Source organism: Silurus meridionalis, chromosome 16 (genome assembly GCF_014805685.1).
Source record: "Silurus meridionalis isolate SWU-2019-XX chromosome 16, ASM1480568v1, whole genome shotgun sequence".
Classification (NCBI taxonomy): domain Eukaryota; kingdom Metazoa; phylum Chordata; class Actinopteri; order Siluriformes; family Siluridae; genus Silurus; species Silurus meridionalis.
The window spans coordinates 11,483,416-11,510,267 of NC_060899.1; the positions used below are offsets into that span (position 1 = coordinate 11,483,416).

Consider the following 26,852-nt stretch of genomic DNA (forward strand, 5'->3'; position numbering starts at 1 on the left):
ATACAGGTATACATTCATAAGCAGTACGCTTACAAGAATTTTCTTTATTAATACACATTGAATAGCTTGAATACATTATAATAACAACAAAAACAACAGCAATAATATTATAAATTATTATTACATTGTAACATTAACACTGTTGTTTTCATTCCACTAGGTGGCAGTATTTCTACCACGTTCTTATTTCACCTCCCAAATGTACAACACATTAGTGTCTCTTAACTGTTGCAAACACTTTTGACCAGTAATCATAGTTTTATTTCAATAATTTTGATCGTCGTAACAAAAAAAAATCTATTCAGGTTAAAAGAAACAGAATCCTAAAATAATCATGATTACTTGGCCATTATTCTCCCTGTCCGCATTTTCATCAATTCCGGCTCCTTTCGCTTTTAATGACAAGGCGAATTATCCAATCAGAATGTGACGATGAAAGAACAGCCAATCAGAGTGAGGAAGGCGGGATTTTTTTTAGAAACACGGGCTGGAAGAACGCCATAAGGACTTCCACTACTTCCGTTTTAAGATGGCGGCCTCCGTCAAGAAATCTGTTGTAAGTCTGTCTGAGCTGTTTATTAGATTTATAAATGTTATTCGCTTTTTTTTACAGGTTTGGTTGGTGGTTATAGGTTTTCTGTGACTGATAGTTTGTGTGTGTGATTATCTAGGAAGTTTAATTTGATGCTAATTCTGTTGCTGGACCGTTAGCTTGAGAGCCATGCCCATTAGAACCAGAACCAGTAATCCTGCATTACAGAGCTCCTTATTTGGCGATTGTGCACTTGATTTTGAAACCGTTTTGTACAATATACTCTATACAATATGCAGTACACTATTTACTAACAAGTGCATCAACCGTCCTGAATCCAAAACAAAACAAAGAAAAACTGTCCTGAATCTGGGTGTGTAATGTAATGAGTTTTACCCGCATTGTACATTTCTGCTTCTTCTAATCACGATTGTGTCAAGGAGACGTTTAGCTTTAATCACATCAAATCTGTGTGTTTATATTTAGTGATCCTGGGACTAATTTGTTATTTGATGCTGATACATAAAAGCATGTATCATGCTGTTCTTCCATTAGTGCTGACGTCACCTGGGGGACATGTAAATTCCCGGTGCAGTTACAGTGAGAGTCTGATGGGATACAGATTTATATAAAGGTTTATATTTAGCTTTAAATATATATATATTACATAAAGATCAAGTTTTGCTTGAATAGCTTTAAAGACTATGATTTAAAATACTGAATTTAAGGGAGCAGGAGATAGATAGATAGATAGATAGATAGATAGATAGATAGATAGATAGATAGATAGATATGAGAGCGTTCTTTTCTCCCTTCTCTTGTTTTTTTTCTTTTTCTTTTTTTTAATAAAAGATATGAATGGTTTTGAAGAAGTTTGTCATGCACGTTCTTTATTTGATCTATCTCCTTTGTTAGACTCTAATGGTTAAATAATTTTTTTTTTTTTTAAAAAGAGGAAGATTTTTTTGTTTCTTTTCTCTTTTTGTAAGATTTTTTTCAAAGAAGTTTTTTTTTTTTGAAAGATTATTTATTTAAAGATTTTATTGGTTTTTTTTAAAGAGATCTCATTTAAATTTTTCTTTAAAAAATGGTTTTAAAGAATTTGAGTTTATTCATGTTTATATTCTTTTTATGAGGGGTTATTTTTTTTACTAATAATAACATTGACATCATGCATAAACATTATGCATAAACATTAGAATGAAGAGAACTGTGATTGCTGTGAAGCATCACACACAGCATATCAAGCCTTGAGATGTATGAGCTACAACTGTAGAAGAACACATCAGATTTTACTCCTGAAAGCCAAGGACAAGAATCTGGGTCTCATGGACACAATGACCCAAACTGGACAGTTGAAAACGGAAAAAACAGGAAACTGGACCAGGTGATGTTTAATGTATGCCCAGAATAGTCTCAGATTCTTGCTCTTGGTAGAGACGAGAGTAACCCGACCCGCTGTTTTGCTGTTGTAGCCCATCAACCTCAAGTTTAGATGTTTTGTGCATGTTGAGATGCTTTTCTGCTTATCATGGTTGTAACGAGTGATCGTGAGGGTCTATTCCTGGCTGTTCAAAACAATTCGGACCAATCGGAGACGCAGTTAGTTGGTGATCTACTAGACGATAAGTGGAATGTGTTGAAAATGGAAGTAAAAAAAAAAAATCATACGGTGTATTTTTTGAAAATGCTGAAAAATAAAAAAAAGTCCTGTGTGTTGAGAGTAAAGTGCTTATCTCCTTCTCAGGCGGTCGAAGATGTCAATGTCACATTTGAAGACCAGCAGAAGATTAACAAGTTTGCTAGAAGCACAAATCGCATGACCGAGTTCAAGGATGAAATAGAAGCCAAAAAAGTAAGCCTGTGATTTCAGTTTATTGACCGAATTCTTCATATTCTGATGCTCCACACTTGTGATTTGTCGTATTTTACCTGTTTTTTCCCTTCTCAGAAATCTTTACAGAATTTAGAGGATGCGAGTGATGACCTCATGATGCTGGAAGACGACGATCTCCTGATCCCGTATCATATCGGAGATGTTTTCATCAGCCACACGCAGGAGGAGACGCAGGAGATGCTAGAGGCTGCTAAGGTCAGCAAGTTCCCCTTTAAAGCATAACTCAAGCAAATGTCACAAACAACAACTGTTATCACTTTTATCAATCATGCGATTTTTAAACAAAAGTGATTTTTAGTCACAAATGTATTTAAGAAAAAAAAACAGGGATTTGTACAAAAAGGGGATTATTTTTTATTCCAGTGCTGTGAAAACAGCAGTGTCCTAATCTTTATGCTGCAGACACTCGTCTTCACTTTTAAATATAATGCTCCATGAATGTTGTAAACTTGTTAGTCTGGAAAGTTTGAGCTGTTCAGAGTTTTAGGGGAAAAACGACTGAATTGTTTTTCTTACATCAGGTTATTTATTTATTTATTTTTCTTATAATTTAAGATTTATATTTAGCTTAAATTATATAGTAAATAAAGGTTTTGTTTTGCTTAACTAGTGTTGAAGACCATGATTTAAAATAACCTGGTTTTATTTGTTTGTTTATTGTCAAATTTTTGTTCAGCTTTATTGTTTTTTTTTTTTTTTTTTTTTTTTTAAATAAAGATGAAGCTTTTTTTTTTATTGTATTTTAGCTTCCTTCTTTTTTTGCCTATTTATTTATTGGCTTTGTAGATTACATTTTTTTTTTGTTTTGTTTTTCATTGTTTTTTTTGCTTTAATGGGTTATTTATTTACTTTTTTAAGATTTTCATTTTTTATTTATTTTTTTGGTAAAAATAGAATATAGTTATATTATATTAGAATATAGTTACTTGCCAGTACTGGAAACTCTTACCATACATGTACCAAACACATTTGTACCAAAAAAAAAAAAAAAGGTTAACATCAAAGTCTGTATATTTGTTACTAAAGTAATGAAGTATTCAAATTCTTCATTATTTTTTTTATATATAATAATTATATAAACATAACATAACATGCAGCTGGTTCTATTGCCAGAGCTGCATCTGAATATATCAATGCTGTGATTTAATAGGCTTTATAGGTCCGTCCTCAGCACTCGCACTCATTAATTTTAGAAGGTAAAAGTGCAAAAAAAAAGGAAGCTGTTGATGAAACGCTTTTCAATTTCACCAACATAAAGCCATAATACTTTTTCAACAACTGTACTGTACAAGTGTACATTTCTTTTAATTTCTGTGTGTAATTCTAAAGACTATATTTTCCTGAACTGAAAAGAGTTTCTCTTTTGCATGTGTCTGGCAACTTTGTTTAATATGAGCGAAGAAGGCTTTTAAATTTTTTTTGTATTTTAAAATTTTTTTATTCAAAAATTCACAAGACAATTTACTAAACTACTGTCATTGACAATTGCAAATGCAACACAGCGTAAAGAATGTTGGTACAGGAAAGTGAGTGCGAGTGCTACACATCCTATAAAGGACAAAAGTGTTGCGACACCTAATTTTTTTTCCAACCAAATGTGTTTTTTCCACCAAACTATTACCACAAAATTAGAGGCGCACAACTGTATAGAAATTAAATTTTCCATTCACTTGATCTTGGAGACTAAAACCTGTTCGAGCATGATGGTGCTCCTGTTCACAATGCCAGTTCCATGAAGATATGGTTTACACGGGTTGGAGTGGAAGATCTTAAGTGTCCTGCTATAGAGCTCTGACCTCAACACTACTGAACATGAATTGGCACATTGGCTTCACCCAAGGCCTCCTCAACCTACACCAGAGCAAAAATCTTCACAAACACACTCCAACATCTAGCTCGACATCTGACCAGAAGAGTGGGGCTTATTATAACAGCAAACAGAGACTAAATCTGGAGTGGGACATTCAAAAAAGCAAATCTATGGCACATGTACTGTATATTTAGTAAACAGCATTTTTCAAAGTTATCCCCAAAAGCAAACCAATGATGAAAAATAAAATTATTTTTAAATCCATATACATATTTATATATACTTGTTTAATTTTGAACCATAAAAATCAAGTAAATAAAATGTAAATAGAAGCATAAAATTGTAAGATTTCCACACATTTTTTGGTTTCTTGCAGTCGATATTAAAACCCATTCTTTTTTTTTAGCCACACTGATACGTTGGCTGGTTTTTCTGTTCTAGACTTTTCCATCAAGTAAAATGTTTAATAAAATGCTTTTGAATTTTTTCCCCCCCTGTCTTCAGGAATCTTTGAAGGAAGAAATCAAATCTTTAGAAAGTCGTGTGACCTCGATACAGGATGTGCTTGGAGATCTGAAGGTCCAGTTGTACGCCAAATTTGGGAACAACATTAATCTGGAAGCAGATGAAAGCTAAACGCTTCAGTATGCGGACTTGTTCACAAACGGACACCACCAGTTTCCTATATGGAACTTGCAACCAGATCTATTTAAAGTTTTCCAATCACTAATAATTGCTCCAGTCTTGTATTGGTTTGTTTTGTTTCTGCACTTGTAGCATAGGAGGTGGATTTGTTTGTTTTTACAGAGAGGCTGATCATGAGTACTCCCAGTACAGAGCAGTTATGGCTGTTCAAATAAAAATGATATATTCACTGATGAATAAACTTGTTTGGTTATTTTTCTAGTAGATTTTTGTTTGTGATTTCAAAACTGTATCCTGCAGCTTTAAATCCCACACCCTTTAAAAAATAATCGAGTCCAAGCCTTAAGGGTTAAATATGTGAATTAAATGTTTAAAGAGGTAAAAAGTTTCCTGTGAAAATTTTGCCTGGAAATCATACATAAAAATAACAAAGGAGATGATTAATGTAGTGTTTGAGATCTTGTGAACCTGCGAGATTCAATCAGCAGCACTGCAATAACACTCTATTCCCGAAGAACAAGCTAAAAACAACTCGTGAGAAGAAGAATCCAGTTGTATTGCTCAACTATGGTCATGTCGAAAATCACTTCTAATGAACTTTACTGTAACGTATGGTAGATGTTTTATGTGTATTATATTAACTAGAACATATTTAGGAAATCACTGGAATCCTTAGATTGCATACTAAGATATTGATCATGTTTAGACATTGTGGTGTGGTCTTGATCATATTGGAAGTATACTGGTATAGACTGTTAGAGATATTATAAAATCAATTCAATTTACTTCTTGCCATTAATCTACACACAATAACCCATAATATCCACTTGAAAAATACTATTATAAAGTTATTTTGTGACTATATTAAAAATCAAAAACTGAACTCTCAAAGTATTTAATCCATTTATTCCGTACTTCTGTTTTCTATGTTAAGTCTATAAACTTTCCACACCTGATTTTTTCTTCTTCTCAAATTTAAAACTGCACCCCAAACTGAGAATGTGTGATATCTGCACCAGGTTTTCCTGAAGGACCTAATAGTATTTGACTGTTTTCATGTTTTCCACAATTTGGATTTTCACAGACTTCCCATTTTTGCCTGCCTTTATAGAATTATGCTGCCACTGTATGGATGGGTTTTAGCTAGTTGATAACATGGTCTTGCTAAATGGAGTGCTTGGAATTTAACCCAAAATTCTGTCTCATTAAACCAAAGAATCTTTTTCCTTATGTTTCAAGTCCTTGAAGTGTCTACCATATTGCAGTTTTGAAATATTCAAACTTGACAGTCTGGCCCCAACTATTCCATGGCCAAAGTTACTGAGATTTGTGTGTGTGTGTCAACTGGTATAAATGGTTTACAAGGACAAAAAGTCCAGGTTACTAAGCATTATGACAAGGACAAAATATTGGGACATCTAACATTTTTCAGCCATATGTGTTTCTTCCCCAATTTGTTAAAAGATTTCAGGTAAACAGTTGTAGAGGATGTTTATGGATGCTGGTTTTAACCATGCCCATGTGCATACAGTGAAATGCATGAAAATATGTTTTACGTGGGTTATAGTGAGAAATCTTGAGTGGCATATTGTTTATTGGAATAAACATATATAAAGCTTTAAAATGTCAAACATTTACCTCACCCCGTTTAAAATATATAAACATAAAATTACCTTCGATAGCAAGATGTGTATGATGTGTAAAGAGTCCTCTCAAACCAGGTAATGATTTGTGTACATCTCATTTTGCTACAAAGCCCCAAAAGAGCTAAATGTAGTTTATTACATAAAAGCAGGCAGGTTTAGTATGTATTATTTATTTTAATATGATGACTTTTTATTCAGTGATACCTTCTGAGATTTAATTATCAAGTAAAGCCATGTAACAATTTTAGTTAGATTAATTATGCACTCTTTGGTTTCCCTTTTTTACAGACAAGGTGTTTGAGATATCGTCCAATCTTTTAAAGCACAGTAGCTTATAGATCCTTAAAGCTATCCTAGTACATCGCACTCTCTGTTAAAAGATGAAGAGTTGCATGCTGGAATTTATGCTCGGACCCTTTGAACAACTAAAGATGCAATACCACTTAATTTTATTTTTAGTTTGATACCAAGTACTGTAAAGATTAGTGTTGTATTCCAATTTTTGAAAGCTTTAGGGGTCGCCACAGCAGATTATCCGTCTCCATACCCCTCTGTCCTCTACATCTGCCTTTTTCAACCCAACCACCTGCATGTCCTCCCTCACCACATCCATGAACCTCCTCCTTGGCCTTCCTCTTTTCCTCCTTCCTGGAGGCTCCATCCTCAGCATTCTCCTGCAGATAAACCCCATGTCCCTCCTCTGCACATGTCCAAACCATCTCAATCTCGCTTCCCTCACCTTGTCTCCAAAAACGTCCTGCCCTGCCCACTGCCCTCTTCTCTCATCCTTGCTTCCACGACTCTTTCCCATAACTTCATGGTGTGACTGATCAACTTTATTCCTCTGTAGTTACTGCAGGTCTGCACATCTCACTTATTCTTAAAGATCGGGACCAGCACACTCCTTCTCTCTTCCTCAGGCATCTACTCATCTTCCAAAATCTTAAACAATCTTGTTAAAAACTCCACTGCCATCTCTCCTAAACATCTCTATGCTTCTACCGGTATGGCATCTGGTCCAACCGACTTTCCACTCTTCTTCTTCACCTCCAAAACCATCTTACAGACCACCATTCGATGCTGTCTAGCTACACTGTCCCCTGCCAACACCTTACAGTCTCCAATCTCCTTCTCCTACAGAGAACATAGTCCACGTGTGTGCACCTTCCTCCACTCTTATATAAACTTTTAAACAAAATATAATCCGCAATACAAGCCATATTCACACTGTCCACATAAAGTTTCTACATTACTTCACCTATCTAAAGGATTTTTTTAAGGAAACAAGAAATATTGAGGTTTCCCCCTGTTTCTTCTTTGAGTGATCAATTCTTCTTTGAAAAACCTTTCAGGAGGTGGAGACTGAGCACTGATCCCAGAATATGTATATGACTTAATGATTAAACACTGATTTGTTTGTGGATGATGAACATAGGCACAGGAGAAAAAGAAATTCTATTCCTGTTAAGTAAATATCAAACTTCACTTTTTAAGTGATTTCATGTGAAAACTGATCCTCATGATACAACACTAGTGTCAAAAATATTAATGCTTATTGACTGATTTGCAGGTTCATAGTCACATCAACATTGAAGCCTTTTCTAGCATATGAAATGATTAAGTTTGACAAAAGTAATTGCTAAGTTATTGATCACAGTACTTACATTAAATCATATGAATATAAATCATTTGAAAGTAAAGTAAAAGAATTAGGATCAGAATTCGCAAACTGTAATGCATGAAAAATGCACAAAATGGCAAAACCCATTTTATGAAGTTAATATCGATGCTTCTGCTAGAGATGATGTATGCAGGTGGTACAGCTGTGGCTGCAGTGAAAGGAAACTTGTTGAATTGTATTCACTGGATTTCTTTAATTAGTAATGGCATTGATTCGAGCTGTATGAGTGTTAGGCCGGAAGAACAAGCAGAAGCCGAAGTTCGACAGAATGAAGGTGCTTTAATGAAATTAGGGAAAGTAGAGAAACCAAACCAGCTGTAAACACGGGAACACAGAATTACACCAGCAAAGAGTAGTCCATGAGATAAATCCACAGGGTAAATCCACAACAAGATAAGTCCAAAGGAATGGTAGTCAGTAAGGTCCTGAGATGTTCACCAGACTAATCAGTAGAACGGACGGGGAGTGCTTGGAAGTGTGTGCTTATATACTGGGTGAGCTGATGAGTGTCAGGTGTGTGTGATTAGTAGTGGGGAGCTGCTAGGAGGAATGTGTGGTTTTAGTGAAGGTGTGGCTGAAGGATCCCTGACAATGAGATACCTGTCCGTGATGCAGCTCTCCGTTATACTGTATTTCTATATAATATTGCTGGTTTCTGTATCCGTGGCATCAAAATAATGTTATTAAGAAGTGGATTGGTTCAGGTAGGACATCAGTGAAGGCTTTGGTGTGAAATGCACAACCAGCCACTGATTTTAACAAGTATAGAACAGATAATTAGGCACATGTGTAGACCATATACTTCAGACATATGTGCTTCACATGATTAATCAGGTCTGGTGAAAAGGCTAAGTCAGGGGATCAGTTGGGATCTCAGTAACTGCTATGAATGTTTTACAGGGTGAGTCTGATTCAAACAACTGACAAGCAGGCTTGAGGCTGTTTTTCTGACTTATTAAAACAAACTGGTGCCAAAGAGGCATTTGATGGACATGTAGAAAACTCTGGTGCACAGTCTAATGAAATGCTATTTGATAAAACATAGCATATGAATACACATAAATACATACATATTTCTAAACACCACACAAACCTGTAGCATATAAAAAGTAACCGACATTGCTTTACTTCAATGCTAACGTGACTGAAAGTAGTGATATAGTAGTCAGATGTAAAATTACCACTACATAATAGACACAATGTATTCAGGAAATGATCCAAACCAACGTAATTCATTATAATAGTCATTTATCTCTAAATCCTATTGCACTGAGCAGGCTGTATGTTTGCGTTTGCATGCAGCCAGCAAAGACAGCACAATAAAAAGATTGTTTTTTGTGATATACCATTCAGTCTTTCCACTCAGTCATGCTGTAGATTGAGGAGTAACAATATAGGTCGCATTGTTCCAGAAAAAAAAAAGTAATCAGTTCCCTGAAACACAGAGTTTTGTAAAGTGTCACACCTAATGACAGTGTTTGGCACCAGCTGGACGTGTTTAGTGTTCCACTGAATAGATGTTAAAAAGAGATTTTTTTTTTCCTATCTGACATTACAAAAAAAGTAAATAGTATACCTAAACTGACAACCGAACAAAATATCAGCATATTGGAGACAATTTAAGATTATTGTCACCTGTATAAGGTTTGTTGTCAGCATTCATGGCTGTATAGAGCTGTTTGGGCACGCAGACTACTGCATTCGAGCACGGGGTGCTATATCTCAAAATCTTTTTTTATGATCCATCCATCCATCCATCCTTCCTTCCTGCTTTTTAGTATTATGCTTTAAATGAGAATGGGTCTGTAGGCAGACTCATTAAAGATAAGCCCAAACCCAATGCGAAAATGAGCCTTGGCCATTTATGTTGCTTTGCATTAATGGATATAATATACACACTATAATTTATACACACTGTATTGACAAAAGTATGGGGACACCAGACTTTCAAGCCATTTGTGGTTCTTCTGTTTCCGCAAAGTGAGAGGCACATACAGTACAGACCAAATGGTTGGACACACCTTCTCATTCAAAGAGTTTTCTTTATTTTCATGACTATGAAAATTGTAGATTCACACTGAAGGCATCAAAACTATGAATTAACACGTGGAATTATATATGGAATTATATACATAACAAAAAAGTGTGAAACAACTGAAAAATGTCATATTCTAGGTTCTTCAAAGTAGCCACCTTTTGCTTTGATTACTGCTTTGCACACTCTTGGCATTCTCTTGATGAGCTTTAAGAGGTAGTCACCTGAAATGGTCTTCCAACAGTCTTGAAGGAGTTCCCCGAGAGATGCTTGGCACTTGTTGGCCCTTTTGCCTTCACTCTGCGGTCCAGCTCACCCCTAAACCATCTCGATTGGGTTCAGGTCCGGTGACTGTGGAGGCCAGGTCATCTGGCGCAGCACCCCATCACTCTCCTTCTTGGTCAAATAGCCCTTGATGCCTTCAGTGTGACTCTACAATTTTCATAGTCATGAAAATAAAGAAAACTCTTTGAATGAGAAGGTGTGTCCAAACTTTTGGTCTGTACTGTATTTGTACAGGATATCTTTGGATGTGACAGAATAAAACCTTCCCTTCACTTTACTAGGAGACCCCAACCTGTTCCAGAATGGCAATTCCCCCTGTGCAAAAAGCCTGCTCCATAAAGATATGGTTTACATTGGCTGGGGTTGGAAGATCTTGAGTAGCCTGCTATCTAAAACCTACTGGGAACGTTTGGGAAGAATCAGAACACTGACTAAGAGCACTGAGAGCACCTCAGAACTCTTTACCAAACATCAGTACCTGACTCAACCAACACCAATGTGGCTAAATGAGCACAAATCTTCAAAACCACGCAACTGTTTAAAAAGCACATGCAAATCTTATGGTCAGGTGTCCACAAATGTGTGTCTATAGACTGTATATAACTTCATCCCATTAAAGCAGACATTCTCACAGCAATGCAGAGTTCTCAGACAAGTTATGTGTATTTTTTATATGTTCAAAACTTTCGCTGTTGTTTCAATAAAACACCACTTTATAAATGATATATAACATCAGATTCCAGACTGTTCCATGTTGTAAGCAGGAGACACTACAGAAGCTAAACATGTTTGGATGTGAGTTGAGTTATGGATTGGAAGGACATGAAAGCCGATGATTTGGAAGTTATTCTGCAGCGTAGAAATCATTTTGCATAATTTGGATCAGTCATGTGAGCTATGAAACCAGGACAGACACTAAACCCTGTGGTAAAATCATACCATTTGTAAACTTTTTCTATAAAGTGTGATTAGAATATGCCCAAATCCCTTGCACATAACATAAAATAGGTCTTTAAATCATGAATTTTGAATTGTTCACATGTCGAAAACCAGTCCTCTCTTGGACCACAATGACCACCTTGTTAAAACGTTTTTAAATAATTTTTATTATGGATTTTTATTTTATTATTCATGTTAAGGATACAGAGGTGTTAACTTAGTGGTTAAGGCATGGAACTTTGAATCTGAAGGTTGTGAATCCAAATCCCAACCACACCAAGGTGCCACTCCTGGGCCCTTGAGTAAGGCCCTTAACCCCCATAGCTGCTCAATTGTATAAATGAGAGAAATGTAGGTCGCTCTGGATAAGGGCGTATGCCATAAACTTAATAAAATGAAAAGCGGATTCAGAGGTACATGATAAAAAAAGTATGCTTATTAGCATATAGCAGCATATAGTAGCTAGGTAATTGATAGGCCTTTTAATATATACAGGATTTACACTAATCCATATCTAATCCTTAATCCTTAAAACTTTGTTAAATTCACAGTTTTGTTTAGTTGGTGTTATCTTTTATAACAACCCAACCTTTAACACTGCTCAATTGAATCTCCACCTAACAATATTGAGTATTTTTGTGAGGAGGAATTTTTTATTAGCAGTTTTTGGAAGGAGTGTCCTATGTCAATGTCGTTGTAACAGTTAGAAATCCAATAAATAATCAACTGCAGGGTGGTCACAGTAATTGTGTTTCACACTGCGGTGCATCACACTACAATATCTTATATCAGTATGCCTCTGTGTTCTCCAAGTGTTCTCCAAGTGTATTCCTTACACATAAACAGCCTCCAATCAAATACATTACAGAGTATTCCTCTAAATGAAAAAGGAGACATCGAGTCTCATGGGCTTGCAGTTAATTGATTGAACTAATGGCTGTTGAAATCATTGTGGTCTCAGGCACATGGTGGAGCAACCTTATAATTAATTAACTTGATCTAATTAGACAATATATCATGGTTAATTTAGCCTGTGTGTTTGTGAATTCAGAAAGCAATTGAACACATTGTAGAGCAGTAAAGAAAAAAACGAATGTGTTAAAACTGTTTTATCAGTTCACAGTTTCAAGGACAAGTTTGAATGAATAACTTTAAATATTCAAAATGATAAGGGTTCAGACTTTTTTTTTTTCAAGCAGCACTTAAATGAATCAATCTTAGATTAAACGAATCCATCAAATCAGTGTAGAAATATATTCTTTTATGTGTTGTTTAATAAATCATTTCTTGTAGCATTTGTTCAAGGCATGTGTAATCATTTATTTTCTTCACCTATGTTTCTATATCATCATTGCCTTTTTATTTATACTGGTCTGCACTTAAGAAGCTCACTTAGAAATTTCACACTTAGAACACATACATGTATGGACAAAAGTATTGGGACACCTGACTATTCTAGCCATATGTGGTTCTTCCCCAAAGTGTGTGAAATTGGAGGCATATAATTGAATAGGATGTCTATGGATTTGGTAGCATTAGAATTTCTCTTCACTTAAACTAGAAGACCCAGACCTTTTCCAGCATTACAATATCCCTTTGCACATCTCCAAAACGATATAGTTTAAATGGGTTGGAAAGAAGATCTTGAGTGGCTGGCTACAGAGCTACAGAACACCTTTACGATTAATTGCTGACGGCACCCTATGCTTCCTTATCTCATCAGTACCTGACTTTACCAACACCTTTGAGAATGATTGAGCACAAATCTCCACATCACTCCAGAATCTAGTGGAACAACTTACCGTAAGAGTGAAGTGGCTATTATAGAGGTCTCCATGTGGTATAAGATGTTCAAAAGCACAAACAAATCTAATGCTCAGGTGTCCATAAACTTTTGTCCATATACTGTATGATTATTGTGCTAGTATGCAAAAATGTCTTCCCTGAAGATCTCAATGTTTGGATTGTAAGAGAACTAACGTTTTTGTGTGGTTAAGTTTGGTATGAGGCAGCAGGTATTCATGCATTCAGAACACACACTGCCTGAGGACAGCCTGAGGAACCTGAACCCTGAGTTAAAAGTGGTGAGTATAACTAGCATCCTGAAATATATTTCGAATCTTAGAAGTGGCATAAATGCATTTCAGAATAAAACAGGTTTGTTCTCTGACACACACAATGCCCAAAGTGTTATTATATTTCCACAGGCACTAAACAAGTTTTAAAATCAATTTGTCAACCGCTGTGCTTTGAGTGTTGACTATATGTATAAGTAAATAGAAGTACATGCACAAAAGCCTGCACTTCCAGATCGCTGATAAATGAACAAGTAATAGCTGCTAGGGAAAATATATGAAACAGCATGAGCCTGCATAGAATTTAAAGAAGTCCATGTGTGCAAACAGCACAATAATTACTAAAACAGGACAATGGAGGAGGTGGGGGGTCTTGTTCAAGCTTGCCGATATTGAGGCTTGAACCCCTGACCTTTGTGACTCGGACCCTTAACCTCCTTCCCTAGAATAGACACAGTAACAGACTGAGGTGTGGATAAGTGTAGTATGTTAAAACACATATGCACTATAATATATGTGTACAAATTGACAATATGATTTAAATGTCAACACAACATATGACAGTATTAAGCAGATATGCTTATAAATTATATGGACTTTAGTTCTTAGGGTTGCTGCAATGTGGAAGGTATAGAAGTGACAGAAATATACAATTTCTACAACCTCGCTGTATGATTAAAACAGGCAGCTTGCACAAACATCTAGAAGAAAACGAAATTGCTAAGCACATCCTGTGTAGTCCCGACTGGAAGGGTAAAGTGGCAACCGGCACAGGCCTAATTAAACCGTGCCTGCGAGTGTGGCCTGCTTGAGCCTAATGAAATATCAGATAAATAAATGGAGTTTGACGTTCCGGTGGCTAACCTCAGGAGGATCGAGATCTCAATTAACAAGTTCCTGCACCCCGTGGGCGTCCTGCTAGCCTGCGCCAGCTTAAGAGCAGGCCTGCCTTCGCCTGCTCAGCTTTTATAAGTGCAACTTGTTAAAGTCTGGCTTCAAATAGCACAGGGAAATAACTGCTCTTATTTCCCGCACGGGCTTCATGTGTTCAGTTCTGCAGTGCAGCCAAATGCTCTCTCTCTCTCTCTCTCTCTCTCTCTCTCTCTCTCTCTCTCATTCTCTTGCACACACACATACACACACAAACACGCACACAATCATTCTCTTTTCTCTCTGGCCTCAGTAAAACTGTAATCACAGAACAGTTTTGCATTGTATAATTACCCACTCATTGAGGTAAGATTATGTCGCGCTTATTAAACATGGTAATGCACATGCAGCTCACGCCTGCACACTGTGACGGTCTAAATTTCATTCATTTTCATGTTTTTATTTAGCTTAAAAGGATTCAGCATTCTATGAGATCACTGATGCCTTTTTTCATTTGACCTTTTATTATTATGCTGGTCTACTACCATTTATTCATTTGTTTGTAGTTCAAACCAAAGACAAAATGTCTCATGGAACATCTCAGAGCATGCACATGGAATGAAACGGTGGTGATGTGGGTGGCAGTTTAACATGTTCTTGTAGTGTGTGTGTGTGTGTGTGTGTGTGTGTGTGTGTATTTCCTCCAGATTCACTTTAAGAAATACATGGCAGCAGATGAATTGACTATAATAAATATTTGTGGTGGTGTGTAGTGGGCTTATGTCTTTTCCAACATTCACATGGATAGGCGCCACATCATATATAATGTATTAAAAATATGATATTTGTAAAAAAAAAATTAATAAATAGAATGCATGATATCCACTGCATATGGTGATTGCACTGTGATTCTATGTGCAATCTGTGATTCTACTCTATGTTACTCGATCAGTGAGGGGCGATAAGGGTCAGCAAGACCTTCTCTGCTGGCCTAAAATCTAAATTACTGACTCATGATTATTCTCTATAGTCGAGAATCTTCATTCTAAAGCTTTTCTTTGTGTGCTCCGCTTTAAGAAGTGACTGTTTATGTTGGACTTTCTATCCAATCAGATTTCACGTGTTCACATCGTGTTGCCAAGGTCAAAATCTGCCGTGAGGCCTTCAGAATGAACACTGCAGGCACCTCCAACATAAAGTACATGACAGTGAAGGCTTGCATACAATAATGTCTGCATTTTCATGTCCTTTGATTGCACTAGTCAGAGCTCACAAACTGTATTTGTAGCAAACTGCACAAGCTCAAATAAATCTGTGTGGATTTCACAGAAATTCAAGAAATTTATTTAGTCACGAATTAGACTTACAATGGCATTTTAAGGACAGACTTTTCAAGAATAGCTGGACATTGTAAGTAAAGGTCAGTCAAAACCGTTCAAAATAGTTCTACTTCTTACTGCTTAATTCTTCTATCCTGTAGAATTTGCACAATAACACAAAATTTGCCTAAATTTTGCTAATTGGGTTTCGTGCTTGAGCAATGGCGTTCATTCTCGCTGCATGTTATACTTCGTTGGATTTAGGTAGGACACCACTGAAGGCTTTGGTGTGAAACGCACAGCCACTTGGTGTACGTGCTCTTGGAGATCAGACACTACCGTAATGCAGGAATCTCGCCACAAGGTGGCTCTATTTCTTTAGCTTTTTGTACTCGGTCACTCAGTTTGATAAACACACTCAAATCTCAACCCCATCATCATCAAACACTAGCAAAAAGTTCAATCTGCGTTTACACCAACTAGAGGCTTAAAATCGGTCACTCTGTTATTAAGTTGTTCAGCAGCACTTTAGCCTGTGCTTGCGCTAGAGAGTTTCAGCAGCAGCTTTCTCAATGAACAGATGGCAAGCTTAGCGTTCGAAGTTCTCTGGATTCCCTTGGGGGTAGACAGCTAGCACAGAACTGTCTGCATGTTTCTCTCCTCTTTCACACTCGTACACAACCCTTACACCTTTCATTGAGCATCTGCCATACGTACTGTTCACCTGTGGCCCAATTGTGTCAGTGATAATCTCAATGCCTAATAAACAAACAAAATATAACGTGTTTTAGGAAATAACATGACTGTCGGCAGATTATTCCACAGGTCATGAGCCTGCAGTCTAGTAATTTTTAAGTTCAAAAGTAGAAGTATGGCACCACAAATGAAGTATTTGTTAAATGGTATACCATTTAGAATGAATGAAGGCAAAGGAAGCTGCTGTACTCAAGTAATTGGGGAAGTATTTTTTCTTCATAACACGTAAGGGGGAAAGAAACTCATGATTAAAGCAGCATAGGATAAAAATGCATGAGCAGGACAAACAATATCGATCAGTGATTGGTCTTTAGGAACACAGGTTCATTCAAACACAAATGTAATCAAGCTTTGGCTCGAGCAGACCTGCTCTCTCAACCAGCAGCTGATGTGAGTTGTATTGAGTACAGAACAGTCAATAAGATCTAGTCAAATACTCTCAAGATTCGAGGCTCTTTTTACCTCTTTGTTTTCTGCTTGTATTTGGTGACAAGGTCATTAAGTTATCAACACTGATTGACAGTTTTCAATAGGCTTGATACCACACTGCTGCTGAGTTGTCAAATCCGATTGTTCAGAAGGTGTTGATGAATTTTCTATAACAGCAGCTCTGACAAAAACTACAAAAAGAATCGCAGGTTTACTGTATTATTGTGCTCGTTTTAATATTTGCAAAGATTTGAATGCTGTAGGGAAGAATTTCCACTTCTTTCCCATTATTTGCTCTGTACTTTGTATAAAACAGGTTAAATTAAAAGCTTGTCAAGGAGCAATTGTTGATAGCTGCTATAACATAAGTGATAACAATAACCAGCTTGTTACACAGACATTCTTTCTAAACATTCGATTCCAGATTTAGCCCTGATTTTACCTTTCGAATTACCTCCAGTCTTCTGTGAAGGCTTTCCACAAGATTTCGAAGCGTGGTTGTGGGAATTTGTTCTCATTCAGAGCATTGAAAAGCATTCGTGAGCAAAGGCACTGATGGTGTGTGAGGAGGTCTGGTGTAAAGTCGATGTTCCAGTTCATCCTATAGGTATTCAGTTGGGCTAAGGTCAGAGCTCTGTACAAGACACTCAAGCTCAGTACAGGGAGTTTGGGTCCTTGGCTTCTACTAAAGGGAAATTGTAATGCTACAGGATGCACAGACTTTCTATACAATTGTGTATTTTCACATTTGTGGGTAAGGGTTTAAGGAAGGCTCAAATATACAGTATCTCACAAAAGTGAGTACACCCCTCACCTTTCAGCTATTATTTTATTATATGTTCTCAAGGGACAATAATTTAGAAATAGAAGTTTGATATATTTTAATAATGTGCAGGTTGGATAGCAGTACAGATTTACTGTCCTCTAAAAATAACTCAACATACAGCCATTATTGTCAAAATAACTGGCAACAAAAGTGAGTACACTCTAATTAAACATGTCAAAACTGTGTTCAAAGTGTCAATATTTTGTGTGAGCACCATTGCAATGCATCACTGCTTTAATCCTCCTGGGATTCACCAGAGCTGCACTGGTTGTTGCAGGGATCTTCTTCCACTCCCCCAAAATGACATCACAGAGCTGCTGGATGTCTACCTTCGCTGCCCTACAGGTGCTCAATAGGGTTCAGGTCTGGAGACATACTTGGCCACTCCAACACCTTCTTCTTCATCTTCCTCAGAAAGGCAGTTGTTATCTTGGCATTGTGTTTGGGGTCATTTTCACGTTGGAAAACTGCCATTCAGACCAGTTTCTGAAAGTTTCTGTAAACCAGCTTTAGATGAGGCTTCCTTCCGGGACGACGGCCATGCAGACCGACTTGTTGCTGTGTACGGTGTATGATCTGAGCGGACCTTCTGCTTCTGCAACCTCTAAAGCAATGCTGCAGCAATCATGTGTCTGTTTTTTAAACAGCTTCTGCATCTGACGCACAGCACGAGGACTCAACTTCTTTAATAGAATCTTGTGAGGTCTGTTCTGAGTGGATTCTGGAGTGTTACTGATCTTCTTATAGCCTGGGTCATCTTTGTGGAGAGCAACAATTCTAATTCTCAAATCTTCAGAGAGTCTTTGCCATGGGGTGGCATGTTAAATGAATTTGTATGGTCCTGTCAAGCAGACAAAAACATGAACATGATGAATAGGACATGTGGCTTTCTATGGTTAAATAATGTACAGCTGTCATCACTTACGGTGTACTCACTTTTTTGGCAGTTATTTAGACAATAATTGCTGTATGTTCAGAGGACAGTAAATATATACTGCTATCAAGCTGCACATTGACTACTCTTAAATATATCTAAAATATATATAAGTTTCATTTCTATAGTACTGTCCCTTAAAATGTGAGGGGTATACTCAATTTTGAGAGATACTGTATATGTGATGGTCATATGACTTTTGGTTAAGCTATAGTTTTTTTAGTGTTTAACTATTACTGGTGACTAAAATCTCAAAAATGGAAAAAAGGAATAACACTCTGGAACATTCTACTAAACTCTGTAATTATTTATTTAGTTGAATATTTACTATGCCATTAATAAATGTACTATATCACCCTTAAAGATTATGAAATGATAAAAACCAAAGGTAAATTTGTAAGAACTTTTGTTTCATTTACAATGTACAATTTTTTTTCTCTTTTTTTCTTCTATATTTATAAATCTAGTGTTTTTTTATTTTTATTTTTGCCTTCCTTGTAGTACACCAACATCTGTAAATAAATATATTGTAAATTGCAATCAGTGTAAAAAAAATGATTTCTGCGAATTTGTTATAAGATTAGAAGGATAGTGCCAGGTTTCTGTGTAGAGTATTGCGACTGTGTTTAATTGTTGATGTGCATGGTGATGGAAGTTGTGGGAATCCCCTGCCGAACAAACAATTCGCACTTACTCATAATAACTAATTCTACAGTACAGTTCGTACAGAAATAAAACTGACAGCATAGAGATGTTGTAATAGCTAAAGCGGAACACCTGAATTTTAAACATGGGTATCCCCATGTACCACCCACCTAATTTTCAAATGCAAATTATTCTGAAAATTCAATGGAGAAATCATGTCTATAGGACAGCATTTTAAAATGTTATATATCCGTTCTTTCAGTTCTCCTGATAGATTTTTCACAGGCTGTACTACGCATTAAAAAGCAATTCGACTATACCTAGACATGTTATGTTAATGTTCGTTGACCCCAATCGAGTTAAGTTGCATCTGATTCTCGGAGAGAGATTTTGGGATGTAACTGAAGTGGGATATGAATATCAACTTATCTCAGCAAGCCAACTTCCGACTGAATGAATAAAGTCCCCTTAATTTAGGACTGAATACAGAATGCGCATTAGTAGACAAGGCAGTTTAAAAAGCCTAGTGCACTTGAGGGATGATGGGATTCCTCACTTGTGGAACATACCTAGATGATCACATGTACCGCCTGACTCTGGGATTACAAAGGCACACTAGTGGACAAGGGTTCAACAAGACAGGGAAAGAGGAACAAAGGGGGTTGACATGATGACATGCACAGGCAAGAGGAATCAGTGTGATGACTTTGTAACAGAGGAAAGAGGCTGCCTATCTCTGGGTGGACCTACACTTAAATAATAATCACCACACAAGTCATGGAGAATGAATTAACTTGCCAATAATCGCATGCAGCTTGAACAAGTTTTATCTATGACAGGCTGATGAAAGTGAATAGAGATTAGCAGGGTTTGATCTTGGCAGGGTGTAAACTCTGAAATAATCTTTTTAATGCAGCTCAGATATATATATATATATATATATATATATATAAAACAATCAAACAGAATGGTGATGTGGTCAATGAAATTCAACTAACGGTGTGTTGTGATTTGTGTATCACCCAGCATGAATTATTGGAACACTACATCAATATCACTTCCAAGGGTGTCTGTAGTCCCTCTTCAATGAAGCGTGCTCTTGAGATTTCAAGACACACCGTGCACAGTGATTTTCATTTGCGACAGCATCAACACCAATGAGTATTTTTTGATGAACTGGCCAGTAGGACCAGATGGGAACATTTTGGTTTGTGCAGTTAATTCACCTTTGATTCTTACACAAATTCATACATTCTTTTTTTGGAGATTATATCAGCAGACTTGCTTCATCAGTGCCAAGGTATAAGCCAGATTTTTGTTTCATGTAGTGATTGAGGTTGGGGTAGTTCAAATACATAATTTCTTCCACTGACTTCCCAAATCCAAATAAGAAATCAACAAAATGATATCGAAATAATATGACAGTATGAAAATTTCTTGTCAGTCACACAGCTGACCACAATATTCTGTCTCATTTCTGTCATATTTTCTTATCAGGCTCATTCTGGACCTACCTCTTAATTTTTTTATTCTCGACTTTGACTGGGTACACGGCTTTAAGCCATGAAGGACAGGAAAACATTTGTGTATTTTATTTTTTCGTAATGAACTTTTGATATACCTAGATCACATAATAGTTTTGGCTCATTAGAGATGAATGACACTAGATTTCATGTTGCAACATATATTCAACATATTGAAATAAATTATAAATAAGCAAGGTGTTATGCATGTGCCTTTTAGTTAGAATCTCTGCATTTAATATCGAGCTTGTTTCCTTTTTTATATAATTATTTCTGCTTTTTTTTTGCTGACTGCTTTTTCGTGGTCAGGGGCAACGACTATCCAGAGTCTATCCTTGGGAGGGAGACTACAGCTTGAGTCGGATATCAGCCTATTACAGAAGACACACACACACACACATGCTCTCACAATCATTTACCTCTAAGCATAGTACACCGATCAGGCATAACATTGTCATTATAACATTATGACTGGCAAGTGAATAACACTGATTAACTCTTCATTATGGCACCGGTTAGTGGGTGGGAAATATTAGGCAGCTAGTGCACATTTCGTCCTCAAAGGTGATGTCTAAATGACCAGGTCAGAGCATTTCCAAAACTGCAGCTCTTATGGGTTGTTTTTCAGAAGGCTGCTCTGTTGGCATTATCCAACAGACAAGTTGCTGTAGTTCAAATTGGTGTAAAAGCTAATGCTGTGACTGCTCAACGGTTAAGGACTGTTTCGCCAGCAAAAGGGGGACCAGCACAATATTGGGCTGGTGGTCATGTTATGCCTGATCTGTGTATTCTATAGTATATCAACCTACCTGCAAGCTTTAGAAGTTGGTGTACCTGGAGGTAACCAAGACGGAAAAAACAACACAATCAGTAACCAAAGCTCAGGAGTGACCCCTTTTCATGTGAAGCCCCATGTTGCCCTATACCAGAGGTGGCCAACCCGCGGCTCGCGAGCCACATGCGGCTCTTTGGCCTCTTACGTTCATATCGATTTTTGTGTGTTTGATTTTTAATGTGCGTGTTCGCTTTGCTTAAGTTTAATACGGTATTTTTAAGACTTAAATGAGCTTGCCCCTACTGGGTAACTTTGCGGTATATAAGACCTTGGCATGAGGCCAATCATAAATTACAGCGATGCACCGAGAATTTTCGGAAATACCTAAATCACCGAAACAACACGGCAGAAACACAACTGTAATGACGCAATAAAAAAGTGCAGCAGCACACGGTTATCTGGATAAGAGCAACATGTCTGCGGTGTGCGGATAGCGATTTGCCAAACATGCAATGCTGAAATTTCAAGAGGGGGTGTATCTGCAAAGAGTTTCTCCAAGTCGGGTTTAATTTATCACCTGAAATCCAAACATACCGATTGCCATTCTAAATATGAGAAGAACGCGGCGCAGAAAAGTAAAGTCAATCCGAGCATGCGCACTCCGTCTGTAGAGGACGTTTTTGAAAAGGCAGGAAAGTTTTCCAGTGATGGTGCAAAGGCAAAAGGCATAACACAAAAAATTATGGATTTCATTGCCATTTGAATTGAATTTTCATTTCGGTGCATCCCTAAAATATTATCATTGGTGTGGGCCTCTGACACAATTCAGGTTTCTCATGTGGCCCCTTGTAAAAAAATTAATTGCCCACCCCTGCGGTATATTCATCTCACGCACATGCGCATTTGACGACAATACCGTATTGAACTCAAGCGAAGTGAACACGCACATAAAAAAAAAAACCACAAAGTCTGTGTTTTCTACCCTGAAACACGTGAAATCAAAGCATCGATCTGTTCTGACTGACACCCACGTGAAAGAATTGCTTCAAGTGGCAACAACGGAATACGAGGCAGATTTGAAGAGGATTGTTCAAGGCAAGGAATGCCAAAAGTCCCACTAAGTAACATGCATAGTAAAAGAAAAATGCTATTGTAAATTATTATATTTTTGTTTGTGGACTTGTTTAAACTAAGAGTTTGTGTGTGTGTGAGACAGTGCAGTGTTCATTGTTGAAAATGACTGTCCTGTGGTCTTAGAACTGTAGGAGTCAATTTCTGTCATTATGTTAGTGTGTGACATTTACAATAAATCTGGCTGAGCAGAGGTGTGTGTGTGTGTGTGTGTGTGTGTGTGTGTGTGTGTGTGTGTGTGTGTAAGAGGAAGGATGGGTGATGTTCATGTGTGCCCATGTGTATGATGTGGCTCTTTGCGGTAACACAGTCAAAAATGTAGCTCTCGGTCTCTGACTGGTTGGCCACCCCTGCCCTATACTTATAAAAACCTAAACACACCTGACCTCATTAAGGGCATGTTCAACAATCAGCAGTGCCGATGTTCCGCTCTATTTTCTTACACATCACTGATACTCCTCATCATCCATTTGACCAAACAGTTTAGATGTGCAAAATTGGTTTCAGCGGAAACTTTTCAATTAAATATGCAGCAGGAGTAACAGCATTGAATACAAAATGCTGCACAGCCATTTTTAGGCTTGATTCGGATCAGCCTATAGAGTAAGGGGTCATTAGAAATCAATGCAAAGATATTCTGATCATATTTGTTCTATAAAGAAGTTTTACTCTCTTGATAGGAGTGGTATCTTATAGAATTAGCCCACCTTCATTCACAGAGCAGAGGGACTGACTGAATAGTTTGACATATGAAAATTCCTTCATTCACCTACTTTTACTATAGCCTGGATTGGGTCCAGAGCCTATTCCAGGAAAACCAGGGAGTATACAAATTATAAAAACCATATGTTATGGTAATTGCCACATATCACCAGACCTAAGCCAAAATGAACACCTATGGGAAATTTCGGATTGACATGTTAGACATCACTCTTTATAATACACCATCATTAGAACTTCAGCTGGGAGAATATCTTTTACAAGAGAGGTGTTTATTCCTCCAATACAGTTCCAGAGATTTATAGAACCTATACTGAGCTGCTTTTGTGGCTCTTGGTAGACCAGCACCTTTTATTTGATGCTGGTTTTTCCTATATTTTCCTTTAAACTTGTTTTGCACCACATGGTTTATGTAGGGAGCACATAGGCTATACTGCAGTGAGTGTCTTAAATGGCATAAACCATTTTCTCTTGAATGTGATGAATTAAGCATTATCAGTCTCACTTGAGTGGACTTTACTTATGCATCCAATTGTGATGAATCAGATGCTTCCCATTTAAATGCATTTTGTAAATTACCCTGACTAATAAATCAAAATTCTCTCTTGTTATGATCATCTTTCACTATTAGAAACAAACTGAGTCGATTACAGAGGGAAGCACAAAAGACTCTCACTATCTTACTTCTTTTCCTTCTTCCACAGAGCAGAAGACAGAGCGAGATTGGGCTTATGGGATGAACCATTAATCTTCTTTTTGTAAGTGTGCTTTCTACCTTATTCCCACAAGCTCCGACAGGCCTGGTTTCAAGAGGACCTACTAATATGTTTCTGTTTGCTCTATAGACTCACATCTACAATCTGCGGACTGAAACCTTTACCCACTCTCAAGGGGAAGAAAACTGGCCACATTAAGTTAATTCAACTGGCTTCGCAAATCAATATTGCAAAAAAATATCAAAAAGGTTGCAAAATATTTTCATAATTGCTGGATGCATTTTGTGTTATTAAAATGCAAGTTATGTATGTAACTGTGTATAATGTATAATGCTATCAAAAATACTGTTCTTAAATTTATTTCCTAGAACCTTTGTGTGAATTTCCATGAGTGTCAGAGATGATTCTGAATGACAGGACACCCTCTGGAAGGTCAGTTCCTAATGACATGGTAGCATAGGTTATCCATATGATTCACACTGCCCCTGCAGATTATCCTGTGTTTACTGTGTTTGAAGATGACCACTACACTGGACTGACACTCTGGAAGGGGCAATGTTAACCTTTTTAAAACTTAGAGAAAAAAAACACTAATGTGGAACTATTTCTAAGCTCTATTCAGAGACTTCCATTTCAATTTAGCATCCTACATGGGCACATTAAAGGCCTACTCCCTTTACAAAGGCAGTGACAAGTTTATGAGCCCTCGGTGAGATACACCTTCAGCATAATTGGACTTTTCACTATGAAACAGTACCTGTAGGAATGCTGGTACTCTAGGGTTAGTGCACTGAATCCAAATGATGGAGTGTTCACAGTGTGCAAAATTTAAGAGCACACAATGCCCACATGCTAAGCTCTCTTGTTCTGGAGAGTCTCTTGAACTACTGGGCAGGCCTCTATATATATATATATGTTACCCAGCGTAGTGTGCCCTACTGTCAGGGATCCACCTGCCACGCCCCCCTCCGCGACTGTCATGCTGCCGCTATCTCTGCCGCTCCCGGCTTTAACTACAGACACCTGTCACTCGTTAACTACCGATCAGCATTTCCCACTGGTTCCCACTCGGATTACTTCCATCCCGTGGATCATCTCCATCCCGTGGAATATCTCTGTTCCGTGGATTACCCCCGTTCCGTGGATTATACTTCTTCCGAGGATCATACCCGTTCCGTGGATTATCCCCATTCCAAGGATTTAACTGGTATCAGTGCTTTACTTCACTATTTATTTTAATTAATTATTTATTAACTTATTAAATGTATTAACTTTTTACTTTTCCTCATTGAATCTTTTACACAAATATCGGTACTTTCTACTTTTTAAATTTTTAAAACAGGCTCGTTACTTTATTTTTTAACTATTTGGTGACATAATCAAACATTTTTCTTCTCATTCTGCACCGTTTTCAGCCCATCAACGTATTTCTTGTCTCTGTGCATCTTTTATTTAACCTACCACGAGTGTATCATTTCCTGGCTATCACACACCACAGATGTAGGCTAGCCTACAAAGCTGACAATAAGCAAGGCAGAAGGCAACTAGAATTATGGCTAACGTGGATGAGACAGAGGGAGTCAGCGATGTAAACCTGACTGAGAACAGAGACATTCCTGATTACCTGATCACCATCATCTTTTCTCTGCTTGTGTTCTATAATGGATGTTCATCCTGGATACATTCATTAGGTAACAAAGATTTTAATTGTTTTGTTTTAATATATTAATATGATGTGAGGTCCAGTTACCATTTTAATTGTTTTGTTTTAATATATTAATATGATGTGAGGTCCAGTTACCAGCATGACAATAAAACAGGTAGTAGTAATGGCTACTTTTTACTTAAGTACACGTCAGAGCCTATAATTCTTTACTTTAACTTGGGTGAAAAAGTGTAGTCAGTACTTCAACTTTTACCAGAATATATTATAAGCACTAAGCACTATAGTGCTTATATAACGTATACATTCCAACTTTATAACCTCTTATAATCTCTTTAAAGCTGCTTTGTGACAATGTTAATGGTTACACAAGCTATCCAAATAAAATTAAAGTGGAAATTTGAAACATATCCAACATTCCCAGTTTACTTGGCCAGGTGGCGATCTGTCCTGCGTCATGACCTATGTGTCTCTATGCAAAAAGCAAGATTTTGATTTGCTCCATCACAGATTAGTGCAAAGATTGCTGCATATTTTACTGATCATTTCAGTACAAGCAACCAAATGGCTAACTAATTTCCTGTATGTAAATTTGCAGCTTAAGTTAGCAGCTGCAGAGCTGCAGGGCTCCAAAAGGCTCCAAAGGGTACAAAATAAACTCACAACAGTCATGAAGAGACAGAAAAAAGGGTTGATAGATGTCTATTTCCTGCTTTGGGGACATTATATTATGCAGATAGCTCTATAAGCTGTATATGAGATCTGTCATGTGAATTAGGTGAGTTGAATAAGGGATGATTTCTGACTGACTGATTAGTATTAATATGAAATATAGGATCAAACTTCATGGCTATTTTGCGTGCACATGTGCACAAGAAGGTATTTAGGTGATTTTTATTACCATTGTTGGTTAGAAGCGGTAAAATGGAGCTCCTGTATGTACTGTCTAACATCTGTACTGGTAAATTTAGCAATATTATAAATGTGCTATCACTGATGA

At 37.1% G+C, this 26,852-nt stretch overlaps 1 protein-coding gene and 1 long non-coding RNA gene across 2 annotated transcripts; both read left to right on the plus strand.

Annotated features, from left to right (window-relative positions):
* Positions 1-429: 429 nt before the first annotated feature.
* pfdn4 (prefoldin subunit 4) lies at positions 430-5,148 on the plus strand. The gene is made up of 4 exons (XM_046868833.1): positions 430-556; positions 2,280-2,387; positions 2,484-2,624; positions 4,744-5,148. The coding sequence occupies exons 1-4, from the start codon at positions 530-532 to the stop codon at positions 4,873-4,875; spliced, it is 408 nt and encodes a 135-aa protein (XP_046724789.1). The 5' UTR covers positions 430-529; the 3' UTR covers positions 4,876-5,148.
* Positions 5,149-13,475: 8,327 nt separating this feature from the next.
* LOC124398666 lies at positions 13,476-24,452 on the plus strand. Its single transcript, XR_006928093.1, has 3 exons — positions 13,476-13,554; positions 24,178-24,231; positions 24,319-24,452. It is a non-coding gene; the product is annotated as an uncharacterized LOC124398666 (long non-coding RNA).
* The last annotated feature ends 2,400 nt before the right edge of the window (positions 24,453-26,852 follow it).